This window comes from Talpa europaea (assembly GCF_964194135.1).
Source record: "Talpa europaea genome assembly, chromosome: 8".
NCBI classification, from domain to species: domain Eukaryota; kingdom Metazoa; phylum Chordata; class Mammalia; order Eulipotyphla; family Talpidae; genus Talpa; species Talpa europaea.
The window spans coordinates 25,076,994-25,100,086 of NC_140075.1; the positions used below are offsets into that span (position 1 = coordinate 25,076,994).

Genomic DNA, 23,093 nt, shown 5'->3' on the forward strand with positions numbered 1-23,093 from the left:
TCTTGCTTCTTCAAAATGATAGCTTAAGGTTTAGTCTTCACCACCAGGGTTTCAAATATGCAAAAGACAGGGTGCCCTAAATAAGAGGTAGAAGAGCTCACCCAGTTCTCCCTGGATTTTCCTTCAACTCATGGAGCTGGAATGGGGGGAAGGTGGTAGATTTACCATTCTCAATCTCGTAGTCAGCAAAGGCAAGTTCAGAGCCTTTGTTGGTGATCAGCAGCTCCCCATTCAATGTGAAGATCATTGAGGCATCATCTAGGTTAATCATACATCCAACCACATCTCCTGGCTGCCAGGTACGTCCAAAATACCCACTCCCTTGATGCCAACGCTGGCCCTAGAAAACAAGATCCCAGAGCTTAGAGAAATGGAATTCTTAGAAGCCCTCCCAAGCTGAAGACATGACCACATGAGTAACTTCTCCAAACTGGTAGTAGTGTCTGATTTCTACAAAGCACTTGCCTCTCCAACAAGGACTCTCTTGCAGGGAAGTGAAGCTGAGATATACACACTTCATCAGAAAATGTGGCCAGAGTTCCCTAATGCCTCACCATCTGTGATCACAAGCAGACCCCTTCTTGGGTTAAGTGGTAAGATTTCCCTACATACTTCATGGTGTTCTGTGAGCCTGCTCTGAAGCAGAGGCAATAGACTCAGGGGTGAGAGCAGATATGGAGGTGATCATAGAAAGGATGTGGGCATACACTATTCCCCTTTGCCTGAGCAAAGCGATAGTCACTAGGTGATAAACGTTCTACAGTCTAATTTAAGCACTGGTGGTGGCCAGGCACACAGGAAGTCCGAGATCCTGACATTCAGTACTTCTAATTCCCGGGGAAATGTTGGGCAAAGTAAAATTTGGGTCAAGGACATGTGGATGCTATGGAGACTCACCCTGCTTCCTTCAAACACAAAGGCTTGGTCATCGGCCCCCAGCTCAATGTCAGGCCGACAGCCTGGTCTGGCCCAGCCAACACGCATGTCTCCTCCGGTCACCACCTCAAACTCAAAATACCACTTTCCAGATCTCACTGCATAAGACCGCTCTACCCGGAAAAATCGAATCTTGTCTATGCTGACTTTCTCCACAGCAGGGTCAGCTATCATGAGAAGGACAGGGACCAGAGGATGTAGGCGGGAAAGAGAGAACATAAATCTTAAGTTACTAGGTAGCAGTCTTCAAAAGAATGTGACATCAACTAAGACTGATGATAGCGCTCCCATTAAAACACTCTGCTTATAATATCATCCATCATCATCATCATCATCATCATCATCATCATATCATATCATAATAATATGATACTACTTACTGAATGATTGCTTTTAGTAGGTCCTAGAGACTATATCTCAGGTTTTCCTCTCAATAACCTGATGAGGTCAGTAGCACTGCTGGTATTTTACAGATGAAGAAATTGAAACTCAGGAGGTTAAATCACTTGTTCAAGGTTCCAGAGGCAACCAACTGAGGAGAGCAAGGATTTGAACCCAGGTCCATCTTACTCCAAATTCATCCCCTCAACTGCGTGTGTGATATGGCTCTGATGGCCCATGGTACCCTCCTTGGAAGGCAATGGCCTGCTAATCAATTACACGCTGGTGAGATGACTCAGTGTTAGAATTTAGAGATGCTATTGCCTGTTCAAAAGTCAGGTGATAGTCACATGTTTGGAAAGTGAGAGAAAAAGGTAATTTGTTTTTGTGACTCTCTTAAAAAGTGAAGCTACCCTGGCTGGGAACTTCTGTCTGTAGAACTGAGTCACAGAAGTGCTCATCATGGAAAAATCTACCAGTGGGAGACAGTTTTAGGAACAACCATGGTTGTCCCTTTCTCTACCTCTCTACCTGGCTTCTGAAAACACACCATTTAGTTTGGTGTGCTTGGCCAATAGTATCATGTCTGATAATGCAAGTCAGACCTATTTGAAGTTAGCTTTTCCCCAGAAGAGAATGTTTTCAGCAAACTGTGGTGGAATTCACATTATCAGCTCCTTACCTAGCTCTTGGTCTGATGGCTCTATGTTGTATCCATATCCAACAAATGTCCGGACAGCTTCGCGGAGACTGTCCCTGTTAGACTTCTTGGTTCGCTCGTCCAGCAATGTATATGGCACCAGCCGGGGATTCCTTTTGTTCTTCAAATCCTAGGTGAAGCCAGAAAAAAAGGTGCTGAGAAGATACATTTTGTCTTTACAAATAGCTTGTCCCACTCACATATTCCCAGCAACACCCTCGGCTTTCTCATATAAGTCTAACAGCTCTTCCCCTGGTGTCCTGATATTTAGCAAAGTACATATTTGCCATTTCTCTTCAGGATTAAAGAAGTATAAGTGGAAAATTTTTACTAATATTCAAAGCTAGCATTAGAGAACACATTTTAATAATGCCAGCCTGTGAATAAAATAAAGTGTCAGGAAATTGGTTATAAACCTTCACTCTCAAGGCGAAGCAGATGGGGATTTGTGTAACTATTCCCCTATGGATGATCCTGCCAAAGATTAAACTGTTATAGCCTCCTCACAATGGCCTCTTAACAGAGAAACATCAGCAAGAGACTCTATATTCGTTAGAGGGACACCTGGAAAGAGGCAGAGCCACAGAGGCTCCATTTTATTGTAGCAGGCACATGTGCACGTTTCACTTTTCCTCAGGTCCTTGGAGGGGTGGGTTGTAAGAAGATAATAATGGCAATTGCACTGATAAGTCATGATAAGTGAATATAGATGACACGCTGCTTTGAACCCCCTACTTCCCATCCTGTTATTGTTCCACAGATGTGGTCCTTTCTGCTTCCAGAAGGTGCAGGTTCAGAGGTTCAGATGTGAATCAACATGTGTGCACCAGAGTCACCCCCGAGCTTTCCTGATACTATCCCTGGCACTTACCGAGATGAGGGATGCCCTCAGGAAGAGAGGCATGCCAGAAGCTTTGGGGCTGGCCCCAGACTCTAAACACCATCTAATTCCTTGCTGACCCTCTGCTCAAGTTAAGAACTCTGCCCAGAAATATTGCCCCAGGGGACTGAAGTGGTGCAGTTGAGGGGGTGGGTTACAGGCTTCTTAGCAGGCTAGTTTTCCCTCTCCTGGGCTAGCATGCCCTCTTTTTACTCTCATTGGCATTGACTTGGAAGCATCCCAGTTATGCTATGGAGCGGTGATGTTGGCCTTGAAGAAAGGCAGGAGAGCTCAACTTTCCCTGATGCAAAGCAGCAAGACAGGGAATGAGCGAAGATGCAGTAGCACAAGCACGGGACACCATGGTCACAACTGAACTAGACTAACAAAGGACAGGCAAGCCTATCCATTTCTGCAACACTGGAACTGTGCCCAGAGTTAATATCCAGGTGACCATTACAAATTCTGCTCAGTCCCATGATTCTATAAATAACGCATGTGCTGTGCTGAGGCAAGAGGGATAAAGTGCAAGGGCAACCTCCACCTTCCAATCTAACACCAAAAAGCAAAATGGCATTTTGATGGATGATCATTAACTTTTATAGCAGGCCTGACCCAGAGCTCCTCACCTGTTGAATGCCATAGGTCCATCCTTGTTTTATTCTGTCTTTTGCCCAAACATTATGTGCATTTTCTGCAAGCTTATCCACTAAAATTTCTTGAGGAGGTAACAGCTTCACATCAGACAAATCCAAAGGGGCTGGTTTATAGCCATTGGACATCATGTAGCTACAAGTAAGTGAAAAAAATATGTATTTTGAACAGACCTGAATGAACTCCCCCATTCCAGGTTTTAGATCAATAGCACATAGTAAGAATAGTACACAATAAGGTTGCAGTCACAGGTTCTACCCTTCAGTCCTATTTCAGGGCCACAGATGGAGCCCCTAACCTGCTATACTTCTTGTCAGCTGCGCATCACAGATTCAAATGAGACAGCTGGAGAAAGCGGATGGTTAGTTAAATCCATTCTTATTTCTAAGAAAATTACTTAAGGACTCCTACAAATGATGGGCATATTCTGCATGCCGAAACATTATCAACTCTTTCACACCACTTCAAAAATACAAAAAATACAAAAGGTTCTAACCAGATTGGCACAGACAGCCTCTTGAGCCAAATGGTTTCTTATAAATCAGCACAGAATGATACCTTGGCATTAGAAAGTTAAAACTTTACCTTGGGAATTGAAAACAAAAATCAGAGAATTTATGTGCTTTGAAGCGACCTTTGTGGTGAGCTATCTGGGTCAGAAGTCAGAGCCTCAGATGTCTGTAATCTGACAAATAATTTGACAGATAATGTGAAGATGGGCGAAAACTCAATATGAGTGCAGGTAGAGGTCATGGTGTGTGCAGAGAGGACCAGGGCAGCTCATCACAGCCATGTGGGATGTGAGTTCAGAGGTGCCTGTTACCGCAGGACTTCCAACTGCCCAGGTCAGTGCAGGAGCCAAAATGTGATACCTTGAAGACCGGGCCTCATTCTACCCTGGAGCCTCTGAGCAGCATGAGATAAGGGGCTACTGCAGGCAAAGGATACTGGCCTTTCTCCAACTTCCAGACATTTAAACTTGGGCAGAGTCAGCAGGTGTTGATTTTGAGAACTGGCCTCCACAGACTCAGCCAGCAGGCTGCCCTTAGAGGTGGTGTTCTCAGCACCAAGAGCTACCTCTGAGAGTAGAGATTATCAGCTGTACAGTTTAACAGGGATAACGGGAAATATAAGCATTTGATTAAAGCTGGCATCCACTTGGCTCGTAAGTTAGTATGATGCCAGTCTGTGACTACTTGCACACTAAGGCTGGCACAGATGAGGGAGAGCGAGAGCGAGAGAACCAGCTATGGGATGCACCGGTGGGCATGGGTCTGAATGTGCAAGCACATGTGACTGAATATACAGGGCGACAGGGAGAGGAGGGCACATGCAGATTTACGGAGCAAACGCAAATCCTGGCAGAGACACCCATGTCAACAGGGGACTTATAAAGACTGGCCCAAGGCCAGAGGAATGAATCTTTGGTAGCTGTGGCTACCAACCATTCTCAAGCTCCTGTGCCAACTGCTATCCTTAGAGACCAAAGAGAGTATACCCAACTGAGAGCACATTTCTTTGCTTCAAACAAACAGTAGTGAGCAAAGAGAGGGGGGACCTGAAAACAGGGACTTCAACAGATTTCTCTCTGGGGATTTTAATGCTGTCTCAGCAGTGGGAGGAGCCATCCTGATCTGGAAATCGCAAGTACCTGGAGCTGACACGTGCCTTTGTGCATGAGTTTAAGAAAAAAGTTTCAGACAGGAGCATTAAAATCTTCAACCACTAAAAGAAACCTACTTTTTGGGCAGTTTGACCTTTTTGAGATCCTCCTCAGCAGCCGGATTAACATGGGCAATGTGGCATCCCAGGGCCAGGAGGGTCCTGTGACGTAACAGAGGAAGAAGAAAAGGGTTAAGTAACTGCCAGGGAAAGAACAGCAAGTCCCTAACCTGCAAGTGAGTGGATAAAAACAAACAGCCGAGACCAAGGGTTGCCAGTTTCTGTAAAGGTCAGATAGTAAAAGTTTCAGCCACAATTGGACACAGTATAGTCAAGCACTGTGTAAAGTTGTTTCAGTCAACAATGAAGAGCATATATGAAGGTGGCCCCCAACTTCCTATCATCTAGTGATGTTGTAGCCATGGCAACATCATAGTGTTTGATGCCAGCTGCAGCCATGTGCATCTGCTGCTTACCACATCACTTGATAGCGTAATTTTCCCTTATGCTTGATTTAATCTCATGAGTTTTTTTTTGTTCATTGTGGCCCCAAAGCATACAAAATCCACTGCCAATATTGTGTTTGTCCAGTGATGGCCTCTCCCAATGGTGCAACCCTCAGAAGGTATTCCTATTGTCAAGTAGTGCATGATTATGCAACTCTGCCATCATAGAGGACAAGCAACCACAGACAACACTCAAACTGGTGAGCTTGGATTTGTTACAACAAAACTTGACTGACAAATAGGAGACTGGTCAGATGGCTGGAAGGTCATAACTTGCTAACTCAATTTCCATGATAGTAAGCATAAGAATACAGAAAAAGAGTTCATAAATAGCCCCTCTTGGAGTCAGCTTCCAGTTTACAAATTCACATTAGGATTGCATCCTGATTCTCTTATATTGGGAAACAGATAGAGCAGCAATTCACAGTCAGCAAGTATTTACTGTGCGCTCCCTCTTCTGTTTCTGGGGCTACATTGACACCACGAGGAGCCAAAGCCATACCCTCAAGAAGTATCTGTGTGGGCCTCTCTGGTGGTGCAAGGGGTTAAGATGCAGACTGTGAAGTGGTCCACAGCCTCTGCAGCACGAGTTCGATCCCCGGCTGGCCAGGGAACTACCCACATGGCGCAGCAGACTGCTCCCATCTCGCCTGCTGCTCCCCTCAGCAATGTACTTCCATTGATCTGCCTGTTCTGTTCCCTGCTCTGCCTCTGGTGAATCCTCTCAACCCCCACACCTCTGGCCTGTACCCCTGCTCTAAAAAGAAAACAAACAAACAAACAAACAAAAAAGAAGTATCTGTGTGACTGAAGACAGTGTAAGTGTGAGCCTGCAAGACAAGGCACGGTCAAAAGCACCGCTATGCTGACATAACCACAGTGTTAACATTTTCAACACTGACACAAGAGAACAGAGAAATATAACAGAGATTAGGTAATGAGCACAAAAGGAATTCAAGATGGGAGCTACCAACTTGAGCTAAAAACAATAAAGTGTGAATTAGGCTTTAAACCATAGGTGGGATCATGGAGGAGCTATAAGCCATTTTTAAAAAAGATTTATTGTATTTATTTATGCATACAAGAGCTGGGGTGTAGGCCAGAGGTGGGGGTGGTGGTCAGAGGATTCATCAGAGACAGAGTGGGGAGCGAAACAGGCAGAATGGCTGAAATACACTGCTGAAGGGAGCAGCAGGCGAGACAGGAGAGGTCTGCTGCGCCATGTGAGTCAGCTCCCTGGTTAGGGATTGAACTAGCGCTGCAGTGGCAGTGGATAGCTTCATAGTGCTGAGATTTAACCCCTTGTGTCCCCAGGGAAGCCCCTAAAAGTTATCTTTAATTTGAATTTTTGCAAATCAAACCATGTTTCCCCACTTGTTTTTAGAAATGCCTCTTTCTTTTTTTAATTAATATTTTATTTTATATAATTCTTACATCATTTTTCATTTTTGCACAATGTATACATTTTCATTTTGGTAATATTCCCCATACAATTGCAACCCCCCTTATTTTGACCCTAGTCGTTCCTCTCCCCTTCCCTCCCTCCCCCCAGAAATGCCTCTTCCTTGACTGACTTAACATGAACTATAACAGGTCATTGGCTTATTGATTATAAGTTCCTCTTCTTTTTTTCCCCATCCCTGGAAAATGGCAAGTGTCTCTCAAGAAATAAATACACTAAATAACAAGGGTACATGTGTTAGTCACTATACTAAACCCTTTTGTGGCATGAATAATCACCATCCCTTCTAATTTATCAGAATGTATCATGTTTTCAAGGCAAGAGACATACGTTTGCAGCTTAGTTATAAGACATTAAATCACCCACTCACTGGTTAGTCTAAATTCAATTAAACACTCACTTTAAGGTTTCAGTTGACATTTGCAGGTTATAATTCTTCTCAGTTTCGGGGAGCTTTGAGAACTCCACAAGGCAGGGGTGTTGTCTTTTATTGTCATCCCGTATCTAGGCGACAACATAAGAAAGAAAGTAATTAAAATTTTGACAGCTGAAAAACAGAAGAGGACACACACTGAAACATGACCCAGGCAATCTGTACCAGGCAAGACAAAAACAGCTGTTTGCTGATTGGCAAATATGCGATCTCTCTAACAAATGATAGACAGTCCCCAAGTGGCCAGTGACTTGTGCTGTGCGGATTTGTTTCCAGCCAGGTGTCTGCATTCAGAACATACTTTTCCCTAGAAACAATTTTTTTTCAATAAATTTTTTAAAGAGATTTATTTATTTATTTATACAAGCACTGGGTACAGTCAGAAGCGTGGGAGAGTGAGAGAATTCACCAGAGCCAGAGCGGGGAGCAGAGCAGGCAGAAGGACCGAAGTACACTGCTGAGGGGAGCAGTGGGCAGCAGGATAGGTCTGCGCACCATGTGGGACCCTCGCCTGGCAGCTGGGGATCGAACCGGCACTGCGGAGGCTGCAGGCAGCCTCGCAGCCCAGCGCTCAACCTCTGCGCCACCAGGGGAGGCCCTCCCTAGAAACAATTTTACATGTCGTGATAACCATGCTCCTGACTGATCAAAATTCATGGCACCATAATGCCACTGAAGTGCAGCACTCTCCAGAACAAAGGGCTACAGAACCTGGGCCAGTACTGTGCAAGAGAACACAAAGTCAGCCACCCATGTATTCTACATTTGTAATTTCAAATTTTCTCATAGCCACACGAGAGAAGCAAAAAGGAACAGGTGAAATTACATTTAATAATGTAATTAAATAATGTATTTCACTTAACACAGTATCACCCTAACATTAACCATCTTAATAAGTAATTTACCCAAGAAACTATTGATGAGATATTTTATATTAGTTCCTCATAATAAGTCTTCAAAGGCTGCTGTGTTCTTATACCTATAGCACCTCTTAAGTTCAGACATTTCAAGCACTCAGCAGCCACCTGTGACTGATGGCTACTGTATTGGACAGGGCAGATCCAGGCATTAACTAGCTAATGCAACAGAATTTGTCAAGTGTCTACTACATGGCAGCACAGAGCTAGACATCAGGAGTTCAACAGTGAGTCAGGAGAGCCCCAGTCCCAGAAAGGCGGGCCAGGAAACATTAGCAAAATAATCATAGCGGTAAATGTAAAATTGCAATTGTGATTCATTCTCTCAAGGAGAGGCTGTGGTATTATAAATGCACACAGCAGAGGTGGTCACCTGTAAGGAGAATAATTTTATGGTGGCTATATAAATACATAAATGCTGGAGAGCAGGGTCCTCTTCAGCAACCAACCTGAAATGTGCTTAATTTGAGAGTTATCAGGGTCAGAGAGGCTTCATAACTGCTCTCCTGCTTTCAGACATCATTTACACAAGTCACAGAATAAAATCAATTTATATCCTTTTTGAAAAGTACTTTCTAGTGAGATTCCTAAACCTCCTGAGTGTCCATTAATCTTAGTGATGCAACTGAAAACCATATTACACAAATTCAAAACAATGAATCAGCCTTTTTTTCACCACCTATGGGGAAGGAAGGAAAAGGAAGCATGGGGCTTCTGAAGGTGGTGCTGTGCGCAATATTCCCTGAATGAAGGAGAGGGAGTAGGTAGCTATCCCCTCCCTGCCCCCCATCTGTCTCTGCAGAGCTGTGTCCTAGTGCTCCTCACTGCACTGCAGGCACAACTGAGCTAGGTGCTGCTCTTGTAGTGACAGTAAGACAGGTGAAGTAAGAGAGTGTTTTGACTCAGGAAGTTTCCCTGGGAAACCTTCTACAATTAAAAAAAAAAAAAAAAGGAAACAAGAAAAAGAGCAAATTAAACTAAGAGAGAGGAAATAAAACTGGTGAGACACACATGAGAAAAATACCAAAGAAAAGAAAAACTCTGAGAAGACCAATGAAGTTAATAAACTGCCAGCAAGAGTGAGGACACAAATAGCCAGGGGTAGTAGCACCACTCCGGATGAAAGCAACAGCCAAAGAATAACACTGCAGCGTACTCCAGTCAATTGCCCAATTCAGGTGATAGGTGCAAATTACTCAAGAGCTACAAACTACCAAAGCTCACTCAAGAAAATGATAGAAACTGGATCGTTCATATCCTTTATGGAAACGGAATTTGTAGCTAGAAATCCACGAAGGAACAGCAAAGCTAAAATGGCTTCACTGGTAAATTCTACTAAACATTTAAGGCAGAGCTAATTAACAATTCTATACAAATTCTTTGAGGAAATTGAAGCAAAGGAGTATTTCTCAACTCATTCGACGAAGCTAGCATTTTCTTTTTTTTTAAAGATATTTTTTATTTATACAAGAACTTTGGTACAGGCCGGAGTGCAGGAGGGTGAGAGAATTCATCAGAGACAGAGCAGGGAGCAGAACAGGCAGATGGACTGAAAACACTGCTGAGGGGAACAGTGGGCGAGACAGGAGAGGTCTGCTGCGCCACGTGGGTAGCTCCCTGGCCGGCTGAGAATCGAACCCGCACTATGAGGCTGTGGACAGCTTCACAGCACTGTGCTCAACCCACTGCGCCACCAGGGAGGCCCAAAGCTAGCATTTTCTTGATATCAACAACAAAGATATGGCAAGGGGAGAAGCAGATCAATAACTCCTATGAACACAGATGTGAAAGCAAATCTTGGCAAATTAAATCCGACAACATAAAAAAGGTTAGCATACTCTAGCCCAGCGGGGCTTATTCCAGGAATGCAAGACTGGTTCAATATTCAAAGAGCAGTCACTATGCTAGAAAGGGAAAATTCGTGACCGTCTCAATATGCACATACAGAAGAAAACTTGACAAAATCCAACATCCATTCTGGATAACAACCCTCAGTAAATGAGGGATAAAAGTAACCTTCTTCAGCCTGATGATGACATCTACAGAAGAGTATACTACTATTATACTTCAAAGAGAAGCACCGAGTGCTTTCCCGCTACAGCAGATAAAAAGGTGAGTATAACTAGCCTTCAACATAGTATTCGAGGTTCTGGTGCAACATGGCCAGAGCCTCTCACATGCGTACTAACACGAAAAAAGAATTCTTCCAGGCAACAAGGCAGTGCAACCCTTTTCCCAGCCCCACCGATGAAGCACATGCCTTGCCAAAAGTCCAGCCGAGCTCGATCTTATTCATTCCCCAAAGCTCATGGATATTTTCAGCCAGTCTGTCTCGGATCTTCTCTAGGTGAGGCGGCAAGACAATCTAAAAGGAAAAGAAACAAATGAGAAATCAGAACAAGCTATCAATTACATGGAAATCATAAAATCTTTACAGATTAGGTGCTCCCATTGAATTTATGGGAATATCACCCAGGAAGGGATATGGGGTTCTGATCACACCTGGCTTCACCCAGACACTGCCTCGGTTCCTTTCTTTTGGCTTCTTCTCTGTCTATCCTCTCTTGGTCTTTGGGATCTGGGGTCCTTCTTCCTACTTTCATCAGGGGGCTGAGTTCGATTTGTGCTAGGGACTGTTAGTGCCAATGACAGGGCTGGGTTAGCAATACCTAATAGCAAACTGGTTAACGTGCCCCAGATAGGATGGCGTCGAATATGTACTTGATATTTAACTTCTCTGATAATTGTACAGTTGGCACATTCTAAAAAAATTACAAGGTCTCATTCAAAATAATAAATTAGACCTTTCCAAGGAGAATATCCCTGTATTGGATCTCCCAGATTTCCAAGTCCAGACAGACTCAACTTTGGGTCCAGAGTTCAAAATTTTCCCATCTTGACTTATCTTCACTCTTCAACTTTAACTCTGCATGCTTAGAACCTCTTCTCACTCCTGAACTATTCCTTACCTTTCCTCCTTCATCAAAATATCCTCTCATTTTTTATGGGCTTCCCCTGGTGGTGCAGTGGTTGAGTGCTGGGCTGTGAAGCTTCCCGTAGCCTCTGCAGCGCCAGTTCGATCCCTGGCCACCAGGTGAGGGTCCCACATGGCGCGCAGACCTCTCCTGCCGCCCGCTGTTTCCCTCAGCAGTGAATTTCGTCAGTCTGCCTGTTCTGTTCCCTGCTCTGGCTCTGGTGAATTCTTTCACCCTCCCGCACTTCTGACTGTGCCCAGTGCTTGTATAAGTAAATAAATAAATCTTTAAAAAAAATCCTCTCATTTTTAAAAACTCTTTTTGAACTCTGTATCTTCCAGAAGTTGTAACACATGCATGCAGTTCTGCTTCCTTGGTAAGGAGGGCAGCACAGAAAAGGGCAACCTTGTGTCCACGGAAAAGCTAATTTACTTCTTTGTCCCTCAGGGGTCTTGTATAGAATCCCTAGGAAGCAACTGATGCTATTCTAGGAGGTCCTCTGGCTCACAAACTCCATCCTAGTTTCTCACCAACATTCTCAACTCCAACTCCATTCCAAGAGCTGTACTAGGCTCTGCGAGCAGAGAAACACTGTTATCTGTATATTATGGGAATTCACATCATTAGCTATAGAAGTACGCAGACTAGGAATAAGCACACACAGCTGAATGCAACAGGGTAATAGGAATATTATGGAAAAATACAAGAGAGCTTTCACAGACTAAAAGAGCCGTATTCCTCCAAACTATTAACCTAGTGCCTCAGAGGCAAGGTCCCTTCTCATTTATTTTCTCTAACATCTGAACAGTGATTCGAATAGCCTTGGTGCACAGGAAATACTGAAAGCTATTATATGCCCCCGCCATAACCACGTGAATGTGTCTCTCTCAAAAAAAGACTCTGTAAAGGGAAAGAAAATTCCATTTATCAGCACTTTCAAAGTCCTCTATGCTAGCTCCTGTTCTTTCCAGTTTTATTTCCAGTTCATTCCTATTTGCTCTTCTTTCTCCAAGCAACCAATCACACAAAGAATATTCATTGCTATGTATCCCTACGTATGCCTTCCTACCTCTAGGCCCCATTCCTGTTACTTTACCCCTGGTTGACCCTCCCCATTTAAGTTTATTAAAGGCCCTGACTGATTTCCATCATCTTATGCAAACTTCTAGGAACATTCTAACCTAAAGGTTGTGTCTAGCTATCTCCTTGCACAAATAGATCATTCTGTATTTTACTCATACTTTTAAAAATAACACATTCACTTATTATCTCTTCAATTTGGTTGTAAACTCCCAGAGAACACTGAAATATTTCTGCCTATGATTCACATACTCTAGTAGAGGGCCTTGCATGTAGCAAGTGCTCAACTTGCTCATTGGTTGCAAAATCCTTCAAGAGCTCAATCTACTCACATGGTAGAAACATGAAGAATACCTGTTCATATTACATGACAATTCTGTAGAGCATATGGCAAAAATATGGTCCCAAGAGACACAAAAAAGAAGGAAGATTTAACCCTTTATCTACATTTCATTCTGTTGGCAGTTTGAACCTACCTGACTGGTGTCTATGGGACAGGGGATGAAGGAGGCTTGGGACAGGAACTGGGTGGTACCCAGCAGATCTCTAATGCCTTCAGAATCACGCTTGTATTCTTTGACGGGCTCCAGTCTCATCTTCTCTTTTGGAAGTAAGGCTTCATAGCAAGGGGCATAGCCAGAGGGAGGCAGGAATTTAAATTCTCCATGACGTCCACCCATCAAGAAACGTACTCTGTGTCATCATTGAGAGAGACAAGGAAAAAAGAGGTTAAAAAAAAAACCCAAAAAATCTCAGCCTAAATCAGTGAAAATTAAAGCCTGGTATTCCCTGATTCCAAATTGTTTTGTGGGGAAGTGACTAAATTCAGAGTGAGCACAGCAAACATCCCAGGTGTGCAAGAAGCAATGTAGAGAGAACCCAGTGTCCACGCATGAGACTATGGACCTGTGCCAACTATTAGAAATGACATTATCCATACGTATCACTAGATTTTAAATGTGAAAGTCAGTTTTATTCTATTCACCTGCTCCCCCCCCAAACCATTTTCACACAAATAGCTGTATTTTTATATTTATTTATCTCACTTTGTTCAATTGTGTATGTGTGCAATCCTAGAGATTTTTCCTTATCAGTATATAAACTAGCTGCAACATTCTGGCTGTATACCATTTCTTTGTATAATTGAAACTTGATTTATTTACCTAGTGCTTTGTTGGTGGACATTTGTGCAGCTTCTAATTTCTTGCTAATGTATAAAGTGATGCAATAAATATCCTTGCACATATGTTATCTTCCATATGTGTATGGAATAGTAGGAAAAATTCTTAAATGTAGAATGATGTAATTACCCAGTTTAATGGTCTTTATTTAAAAAATGTGGCATCAGTAGACTTTTAAAATTATGTTTATCCATATTCTAGTAGGGAAACCAATACTATAAATATTACTAAAGTATTATAAAGAAATTAACAGTGATAATAATATTATTCTCTGAAAAGATCATATTGAGAGTACAGCATGAGAACTTCAACTCATTTTATTTGAGTGAGACTATTCACACATCAATAAAAAATGATATAGCAATTAGGGATAACAGAAAATTCTTATTTTAAGATGTACACAAGGGCCTCCCCTGGTGGCGCAGTGGTTGAGCACTGGGCTGCGAGGCTGCTCATAGCCTCTGCAGAGCCAGTTCGTTCCCCGGCTGCCGGCGAGGGTCCCACAAAAAAAAAAAAAAAGATGTACACAAAAGATTAAATAACACGAGAGTATTAAATACCAATCGTGCATGCCAGAGCATTTAACACCACACATTTACAAGAAATGATACACTATAGATGCTGCAGTGCCCCAAAGCAGCCATTTGAGGGCGACTGTGGGGAAGCATTGGCATGTGTCCATAGCCACAGGGAGACAAATGGGCGTGAAGTATTGGTTTACTAGGGTACCAGTGCCTTTCTCGGGGGCACCATCATGCTGCTGGCATGCAGGCCTGACTCCATGCCAGGAATGCTCACAGGTTGCTCCCAAGGAAGAGGGAAGACACCTGGATCTCACATTAATAGCAGGTACTAGCTACCAGTACACCGAAGTCTTGGAATATTTTAATTCAGCATTCTGGAAGAATTTCAACCCCACATATATAGGTTAGGTAAGGTTAAAGTTAGACCCCAAAGCTCTCCCTGCACAGAGGAGAGGATGAAAGCGAACTATTGCAAAGTGACAGTTCATGTGCTCCTAGGTTTATAGCTAGAGTTATAGCTCTTACAAATCAACTGCAACTGCAATAAATTGATGAGGAAATATGGCCACAGTTTTAAGCAATTAAAATATGGAAAGATATGTAGCCCTGCAGGGTCAATAGTAATTCATACAGGAAAAATCAATACACAGCACACCCTCACACAACAGTCATATCCCCTCCTTCCTTCCATCCCTCCATTTAACAACTATTAACTGAGCCCAAAGGATTTGCACTGTTCTCTTCACTTGGAGAGTCAGCAAAGAACAAAGACTACAGCATCCCTGGTCTCACAGAGCAGGCCTCCAACTTGACAAATAGGCATGATTTCTGACTGGAAAACATTCAGTGAGGGGATAAAGAGTGAGAGAGGAAATAACTCGGGGCAGGGAGGTAGTTCTTAGGTAGAAGTCAACAAAGGCCTCTCTGAGGAAGAGACAGAGACATGTGAGTTCACTTTTTTTTTTTTTTAAAGATTTATTTATTCATGTATACAAGAACCGGGGTATAGGCCAGATGTGCGGGAGGGTGAGAGGAGTCACCAGAGACAGAGTGGGGAGCAGAATAGGCAGAAGACTGAAATACACTGCTGAGGGGAGCAGTGGGAAAGACAGGAGAGGTCTGCCATGCCATGTGGGTATCTCTCTGGCAGGCCAGGATTGAACTTGTGCTGCAGAGGCTGCGGGCAGCTTCACAGCGCTGCGCTCAACTGCCTGCGCCACCAGGGCAGGCCCTGACTTCGCTTCTTAAGGAGCTGGTGAGTTAAAAACCTGGAGGAAGAGCATTCCAGGCAGAGGAACAACATGTGCAAAGGCCCTGAGGCAAGGAAGAGTCTGGTATGGGTGAGAATCTGGTAAGTCTGTGGGGCAGAAGATGGGCAGGAAGGGCAGGGTTACATCAGATTATGTGAGTCACAGAAAGAAGTTGGAATTTTATTCTAGGAGAGATAGCCTCTGAGGGATTTTAAGGAGAATACAAGATTCTTCTCATTGCTGTATGTGGTGTCTAGGAACCAGTTAGGAGACACCGGACATGAATCTAGTCCCAGTGGAAGATGAGGGAGGGTTGGACCAAGATGAAGACAGCATGTCGGTACAGAGAAGCCAGATCCCAGTTTTGTTTTGGAATTAGGATTCTTGACAGAATTACTGGTGGAGCAGAATGGAGTGGCATGTGTGTGTGGAGGGAGATGAGGTTCATGGAAGAAGGTTTATGATTCAGCAAAGCTCTCAGCGACACTTGCCACTAGGTCTCACTTCCTTTAACAGGAATATTCTGGCAGGGCAGGCTTCCAGAGAGTTTCAATGTTGGCTGAGTAATTGTGAGTGTGGAAATAGCTTAATTATGAAACTGCAAAATAAAAACCTCTCCAAGGGAGAGACATTAAGGTTTTTTTTTCTTTCCCAATTCAAACAAGTTCTTTTATCCAAACAGCATTTTGCAAACTGCTGTTTTAAAATTAATTATAGACAACGTATTGAACCTCCCACTTTCCCATTTGAAAGTACTAAACAACACTGATAAAAATTAGAACCACAATTGTTGCTTGCAAATGTTCCCACATTAAACGTTATGTAATAGGGCATGATCTATGTGTATTAAGAATATGAACAATGACATTAAAACAAAATTGAGTCATTAGCCTGCAATGTTACTAATTTAGTGAACCTTCAGGAAATAATGACTAAGACTTGAAATAATTTGTTGAGAACTTTCCAATTCAATTGCAACCTAATAGACTGTGCTACTGACATGTGGAAACTATGGTATAGAATGGGATCTTGTGGAGCAAAGAATCAGTGCGGGAAGTTATTTGCTTCTCCTGTCATCACACATCCTTTCTGAGAGGAGCTGAGCGCCTGGGAGCTTGTATGGCAGATGTACCCTTTGCTACACACCAGCGCATGGTTCCAAAACAAGGAAATGATCTCTTGTGAGGACTTCTAGATGGACTTAATTATTCATGAACTCTCTTGCCAGTTCTGTTTAGCTTCAAAATCTCTCTTATATTGTAAAATTTGCTGTATTCTTCTGCATAACAAATCCAGTAAGGTGGCAATCCATGAAGCACGGAAAGAACACAGCAATGTCCCTCCTTTTATAATCAAGTCTTAACTGGAGAATGATAATTTGGTTATAAATCTTAATCTTAGCTCCTCTAATAGCCACAGAAACTGCAAAATGAAAAATCAACATAGGCAGACATGAGCGTTTACTGCTTACTGAAGCATGGTCTTCGAACGCCATTACACTGTGCTTCCGTGGCTAGAAGTACAGAGTCCTGGGTCATTTCCAAAGTCCTGCCAGACAGGAGCCCCTGATCTCCAGCAGGTAGGATGGCAAAGAAGCTGATGCCAGGCACACTTGCTGCACGCCTGTGGCTCCTTCCCTTACTGCCATGAAGAGCTGCCCAGGGTCTGTGGGAAGGAGGCCAACACATGGCCAGCAATATTGGTGGGCCACCCAGCAGTTCTCTCTGGGAGATCCAGACTGCCCAGGCCAAAGGAAATAATTAGGGATAAAATGTAGATTTGAAGAATCACAAGAAAGAGAACACCTGAAACCCTCTTTAATTCTTGAGGCTATTAAAATGGGCTACCCTCTATCTCAGAGTTAGAAAAAGCAGGTGGTTCAGAGGATGCCAATATTTTCACACCCTGAAGTGAGGTGCTGGGTCAACCATGAAGATCCACCCAAAATTTGGGGAATCAATTCCATTAACCTTAGTCCAGGGCACACTTTCTTATGGAAGGTAAAGAATTCACTTGGGAGAATTGTCAGGAGGAAAAAGGCGGCAGGGGTGGGGGGGGCTCTCTCCCATCTGAAGCTAAATGAGGAGCCTTTAAGGAACCACTCAGACACTCACAAATGACCCCTGGACTTTAGAGAGGAACATATTTACTTGGTGAAGGGGGAGGGGGAGCGAGAGAGAAAATAAACAAGTGTTAAGGGAACAAGATCCTACTGCTTAGGGTGAGGCCAAGGACCGTGCTCCGGGAAGAACATGTAGGCACCCCACAAATGAGCCTACCTTTAGCCATTTTAAAAGGAATTGTGCTTAGAAAGGCAAATGTCTAAGCAGCGATCAGAAATCCAGGAGCTAGAGGAGATGGGGGCCTGTGCAGGGGGAGGAGGGTGCAGAGGGAGGCTTGGGGTTAGCTAGAAGGGAGCGGCCAGCCAGTATAGGTGATGGAGTTTCTGTGAAAAGAACTGAACTCAGAGGTTTCCAGCCTAAGACTCTCCAAGAAAACTACAAAAAGTCCTAGAAGACAAAGAGGCAGCAATTGTGTAACTGCTACACAAAGGCATGATATTACATGTCAGCTGCACCAGCTTACGAGAAACTGCCCTACCCATGGTCAGCTCATACCCTCACCTCCAGAGGTTCCAAGACAGGACTGGCTGACCAGTAGGAGCATGACCCACAGTGGGGACAAAACGCTGACCTCATCGCAGTCCCCAGAGGGTGAAGCTCAACCTGTCGAATGCATACACATTGGAAATTTTTATATTCAAGTAGATGGAACTTTTAAATGGCTGACAAGATCATTCTTGCTCTGAAAAGGAATAATAAAAGCTATAGCATCTGCCCAACAACTTATCCAGGGTCAGAAGTCCAGAACATGGGTTTGAATGGGCAGGAAAAGAAACGCTAAACTTCCACCTACCTAGTCTACTCCTTTCAAGAAATTTGTTACCTGGCTTTTATTGTGTATATTTTAAATCCTTTGCCTCACTTGTAAATAAGTGATTTCCCATAAGAATGCAAATCTCTCTTACCTAGGTGTTTTCTTGCCTGCTCCTAGGGTTCTGCCCAACCTCCCAGCATCTTAAAAAAATGTTAATTTGAAACAAGAAGATCATTTAAGAATTGAGTTCATTAAAATTAATTCTTTATGATCACATTTTTTCCACATGAATGGATTTTTAAAATCAATTTCATCAACCAATTTAATCTTTTCCACTAAAGCACTTGTATCCTCTTCTGGGGTTCTTCCTATAACTCAGACATTTCATCAGCTCTCAAGTGAGTTTTTTTCCCTTCTTAAAGTGATTACAGTAAGCAACTGTGTCCTTAGATTCCTCTACCTCTGAAATGACCAATAGGTTCAAAAATAGACCTCTGGGAATAGTGAAGTTTGGGGATGTGTAGAGGAATTTTTTATTTACCTGACTAATTCTGTGAGGACACAGAGCCAAATCATATTGGAAGATCTCTGCTAGCAATTTCAATTTCATTTTTTAAGATTTGTGCATTTTTGCCTACCCATTTGCAGAAGAGATGAGAATATCTATTGCAAATTCTGCGATTGGAAAGAATGACCCATGAATGAAAAATATACTAAAAAATCAGGACATCGCTTTACCATGCTCAGAAAGGATGACTAGGTTTGATTTTGTTGGACTACAATGTTATTAATTCACTGCTTACTAGCAAATGTGTGAAGTCATTTTAATCTTAACTTACTAGAGATCTCATTATTCTGATCTGTTACCGCGTCATTCCGGAGAGTTGGGGTAGTACTCTGAAGGAAAAAATGACGCATGCTATGGTTAAGAGGGGGAATGAATTAGCAAGCTTTTGCTGACCTGAATTCAACTTCTAAGTCATGATTCATAATTGCATCTTCAGTTCCTGTCGCTAAGACATGAGAACAATCTGAGTTACGTATGTTCCCACATTCATATTTCTTCCGGCCAGTGTTTGATGAAAGCCCAGGGCAATCGAGCCAGCGCTCGTCATGTTCCCCACAGAAGTATATTTGTCTCAGCAATAATTTCCACAGTATTGACCACAGTAAGCTGGAAACAGCTAAGCAGTTGGTTACCTGAATTTTAGCCAAGTCTGGTGGATACCCACAGAAAACAAATGGCAACCACAAACACGCACTGTCTTTGGATATTATTTCTATAAATTAGGAAGAGGTGGTAAAAGAGTTATGCAAGACGATTAAATACATTTATGAGGAATTTAACTAAAGCTATAAAACATGTTCTACTATAGCTACTAGCTCATCAATTTTTGCAAATCAAAAGCAGCGTCCAGATTCTACCATATGCTTGGGCGGCTGAATAACAGATCCCGTGTGGTTCAAGCCATGATGCAATTTTGCAGGGTGAGACCACCTTTGAAGAAGTGTTTCCTGGCAGCTAAGTAACTCAAACATCTGCTTTGGTTCCAAGTTACACGAGGCTCATCCCAAATTCTGTCGTATAACATTCAGGGTTGTTATATTGAGGGCCTACTGTAGTAATAATACCATCCACAAATAAACCTCACTGAGAAGAATATCAAGGAGGCACATTCATAATAGTTAGAGAAAATAGCACATATTGATTTGTGGATTTTCTTAGTAATTACTCAAGCTGCCTTTGAAATTCACTGTGGGTAAATCTAATTGAAAAAGATTTTTGCTCCTCGGTGACTGCTGGCAGGGACATCTTAATCGGGTGTTATTAATAACATAGTCTGTAATTATAAAAATAACTGTGGGGTCACAAATACAAAACAATGACCTCAGTAAAGACCATTAAATAGACGGTAATAGGCAGGTAAAAGAGAAATCTAAAGTAGAAGCCACACAGATGTTAAAAATAAATATGAGAAATAATTCTGAATGCCTCTACAATGAGAGAGTAATCTATCTAGATAGGCATAACCTTGCACCTTGCTGGGAGAGGTGCCATAAAACCTGTTACTGTTCTCTACAGTACTGGGTAAAAACAGTAATTTCTTTTCAGTTATATTATTCAACACATTTATTTTCAATAAGATGCTTTAATTAACTTGCAATTAACATCCTGGTTTCTCTTTCGAGCTTTTTGTATAACTAAACTAAAGTAATAGAGAGAGGAACCACTGAGTTTCAGCATCAAATCATACTTTCCCAGGTGATATCCTGGGCTGTCATCCTGGCTTTCTGCTCAGGGACAGAGCGCATCTGCAAAAGTGGACTCTTAGTGTGGCCTAGGTGTGTAAGAGGCCAGACCATGTAGGTTTGCATAATCATACTCTTTGACATTTGCACAACCAACCAAACCACCCAAAAGATGCATTTCTCACAACATACCTCTTGTTCCATAGCACATGACCACGCTGATCTCATTTGCTCATAAGTAAAAATAAACCAACTTTCCAACACAAGACCAGCATGGTCTTGACTGCAGAACACCATGTGATGGACTGGATCTACTTCAGTAAAATGTATTTTTCCAAGTATGCAGGCAACTGTCATCCCATCTCTCTTTAGACTGTATCATGTTCTTGGACTGAAACTGGAGTGGTCAGAGCTGACATGTTCTTCACAGAAAGGAGGCTTGGGAGCCACTGAGCCCACTGGCACCATGCTGTAGCTTGCCACCTGTTCAGCTGCTATAAGCAAGAAGCTCTCAGACCTAAGGTGTTGACTGCAAGTCAACTCATCTCGACCATCGGTTTCTTAAATTCTCTCAACACTCATGCCTTATAAATAGGTTAGACATCTCATTTGTCTTATCTTGTAACTTTGCTTCTCTCTTGTTCACTGAGGACACATGATCAGCTGACCCAGCCACGAGATGCTAGAAACATCTTCTATGTGGGCTATTGTGCAATCATCTATTTCCTCACCTGCTAGCTGCAGCTCTTTGACAAGAGACGATGAAAAAAAACCCCCCTCCAACAAAAATTAATACACGCAAAATTCATCTAATGGACCTGAGGGAGAGTGCAGGAATGACTTAATGATTAAAAATCACTATGTAACACGAGCGCTCAGATGTGTATTTCTCTATTAACACAATACATGGGGAAGTCCATCAGCTAGTAGACTGGAAAAGACCTCTTTTCCAGAGCCTTGACTTCTGGCTAAGCAGTTTTGTCAGATAAGGTGCTCTGAGTAGAATGTGCTCAAAACAGAGCAGTAAAGGCCACCAATGCTGGGTGACCAAAGCCATTAAAAACTCAGGCAAGGGGGCCTCCCCGGTGGCGCAGCGGTTGAGCGCTGGGTTGCAAAGCTGCCCGCAGCCTCTGCGGCCCTGGTTCAATCCCCGGCTGCTCCCCGGCCACTGGAGGAGGGTCCCACATGGCATGGCAGACCTCTCCTGCCGCCCGCTGCTCCCCTCAGCAGTGTACTTCGGTCCTTCTGCCTGCTCTGCTCCCCGCTCTGGCTCTGGTGAATTCTCTCACCCTCCCGCGCTTCTGACTGTACCCAGTGCATGTATAAACCAAACAAACAAACAAATAATAAATAAATAAATAAATAAGACATGCCTCTAGAAAATTAAAAAAAAAAAAAAAAAACAACTCAGGCAAGTCAGAGCTGGGCACTGACAGCTCTGAGTGACTTTGTTTCTCCAGAGAAAGTACTGAATCAACGGGTGGATGACTCAAATGCTGTTTTATTGAATTTAGATTTCTACCCCTTCTCTTTGTTCTGGGGAGTGGAGGGGGGAACCCCAATGCCAGAGGATCTATGCTCTCATCAGTTTTCTTTGTGCTATGGTGACTGCCTATATACTCCATATAGATATCAAATAAGGAATGCCATTACACCACATGTAAAGAAAATTGGCAGGAAATTCTCATGGAGATATCCTCAGCACAGAGAAACACAGGTAAAGGATTCTTGAGGATATAGTCCTTGAAGATGATGCAAGAATTCTGACATGAATCTGAGATGAGTAGATTTGCAAATCGAGTCGAGGTTTGTGCTACAGGGATTCTCTGTTATAAGAATCTCAACGTTTAATTTCAAAATATCATATCCATCTTCATGAGCACATCTTTAAGTGTGATTGTACATATCTGTGTCAAATTCTAAACGTTGAACATCATTTTCAAGGGGCAATTCCTGATTTCTAAGTAGTTACTTGTTTATCATCTTTTGGAAAATATAATTTATCATCTTTTGGTTTCTTGATCTGTATGAGGTGCCGAAGGCTATCACAGTGCGGTAATTCTAGAAATCCAATCACTCTGGAGCTTTGAGATAGTCCCTTTGTGGGCCCAACTCTAAGAGTGAGCTCTCCACATGTGCCCACCTTCCATGGCCATTCCTAATGGCACCCATGGGAACCAGTGCGATTCTAACTGTGCTGATTCTAGTTTACCACACAGTCAATTGTGATCCTTTCACCAGGTAGGGATGGAGAATGGTTGAGAAAATTTTGGGGAAAAAGAATTATAATGTAGTCTTGCCTTATAAATACTAAAAGGTATAATAAAGCTAAATTTATTAAATACAGCATCCAACTGGTACAAGGGGAAGGACAATGAACGCAATAGTTAGGAATAGTATGTAAAAAAACAGCATGCACAGTACA

At 42.8% G+C, this 23,093-nt stretch overlaps 1 protein-coding gene across 2 annotated transcripts in view; it reads right to left on the reverse strand.

The window, feature by feature from the left end:
- Positions 1–23,093, reverse strand: part of RYR3 (ryanodine receptor 3) — a gene marked incomplete at both ends in the record, with an annotated part of 506,236 nt that overhangs the window by 200,930 nt on the left and 282,213 nt on the right. For both annotated transcript variants that reach the window (XM_084241349.1, XM_084241348.1), the window contains 8 exons: positions 166–340; positions 898–1,103; positions 2,000–2,147; positions 3,527–3,686; positions 5,292–5,375; positions 7,582–7,685; positions 10,792–10,896; positions 13,063–13,279. In XM_084241349.1, coding sequence (XP_084097475.1) covers positions 166–340; positions 898–1,103; positions 2,000–2,147; positions 3,527–3,686; positions 5,292–5,375; positions 7,582–7,685; positions 10,792–10,896; positions 13,063–13,279 — 1,199 coding nt within the window. The remainder of the gene's footprint in view (positions 1–165; positions 341–897; positions 1,104–1,999; positions 2,148–3,526; positions 3,687–5,291; positions 5,376–7,581; positions 7,686–10,791; positions 10,897–13,062; positions 13,280–23,093) is intronic.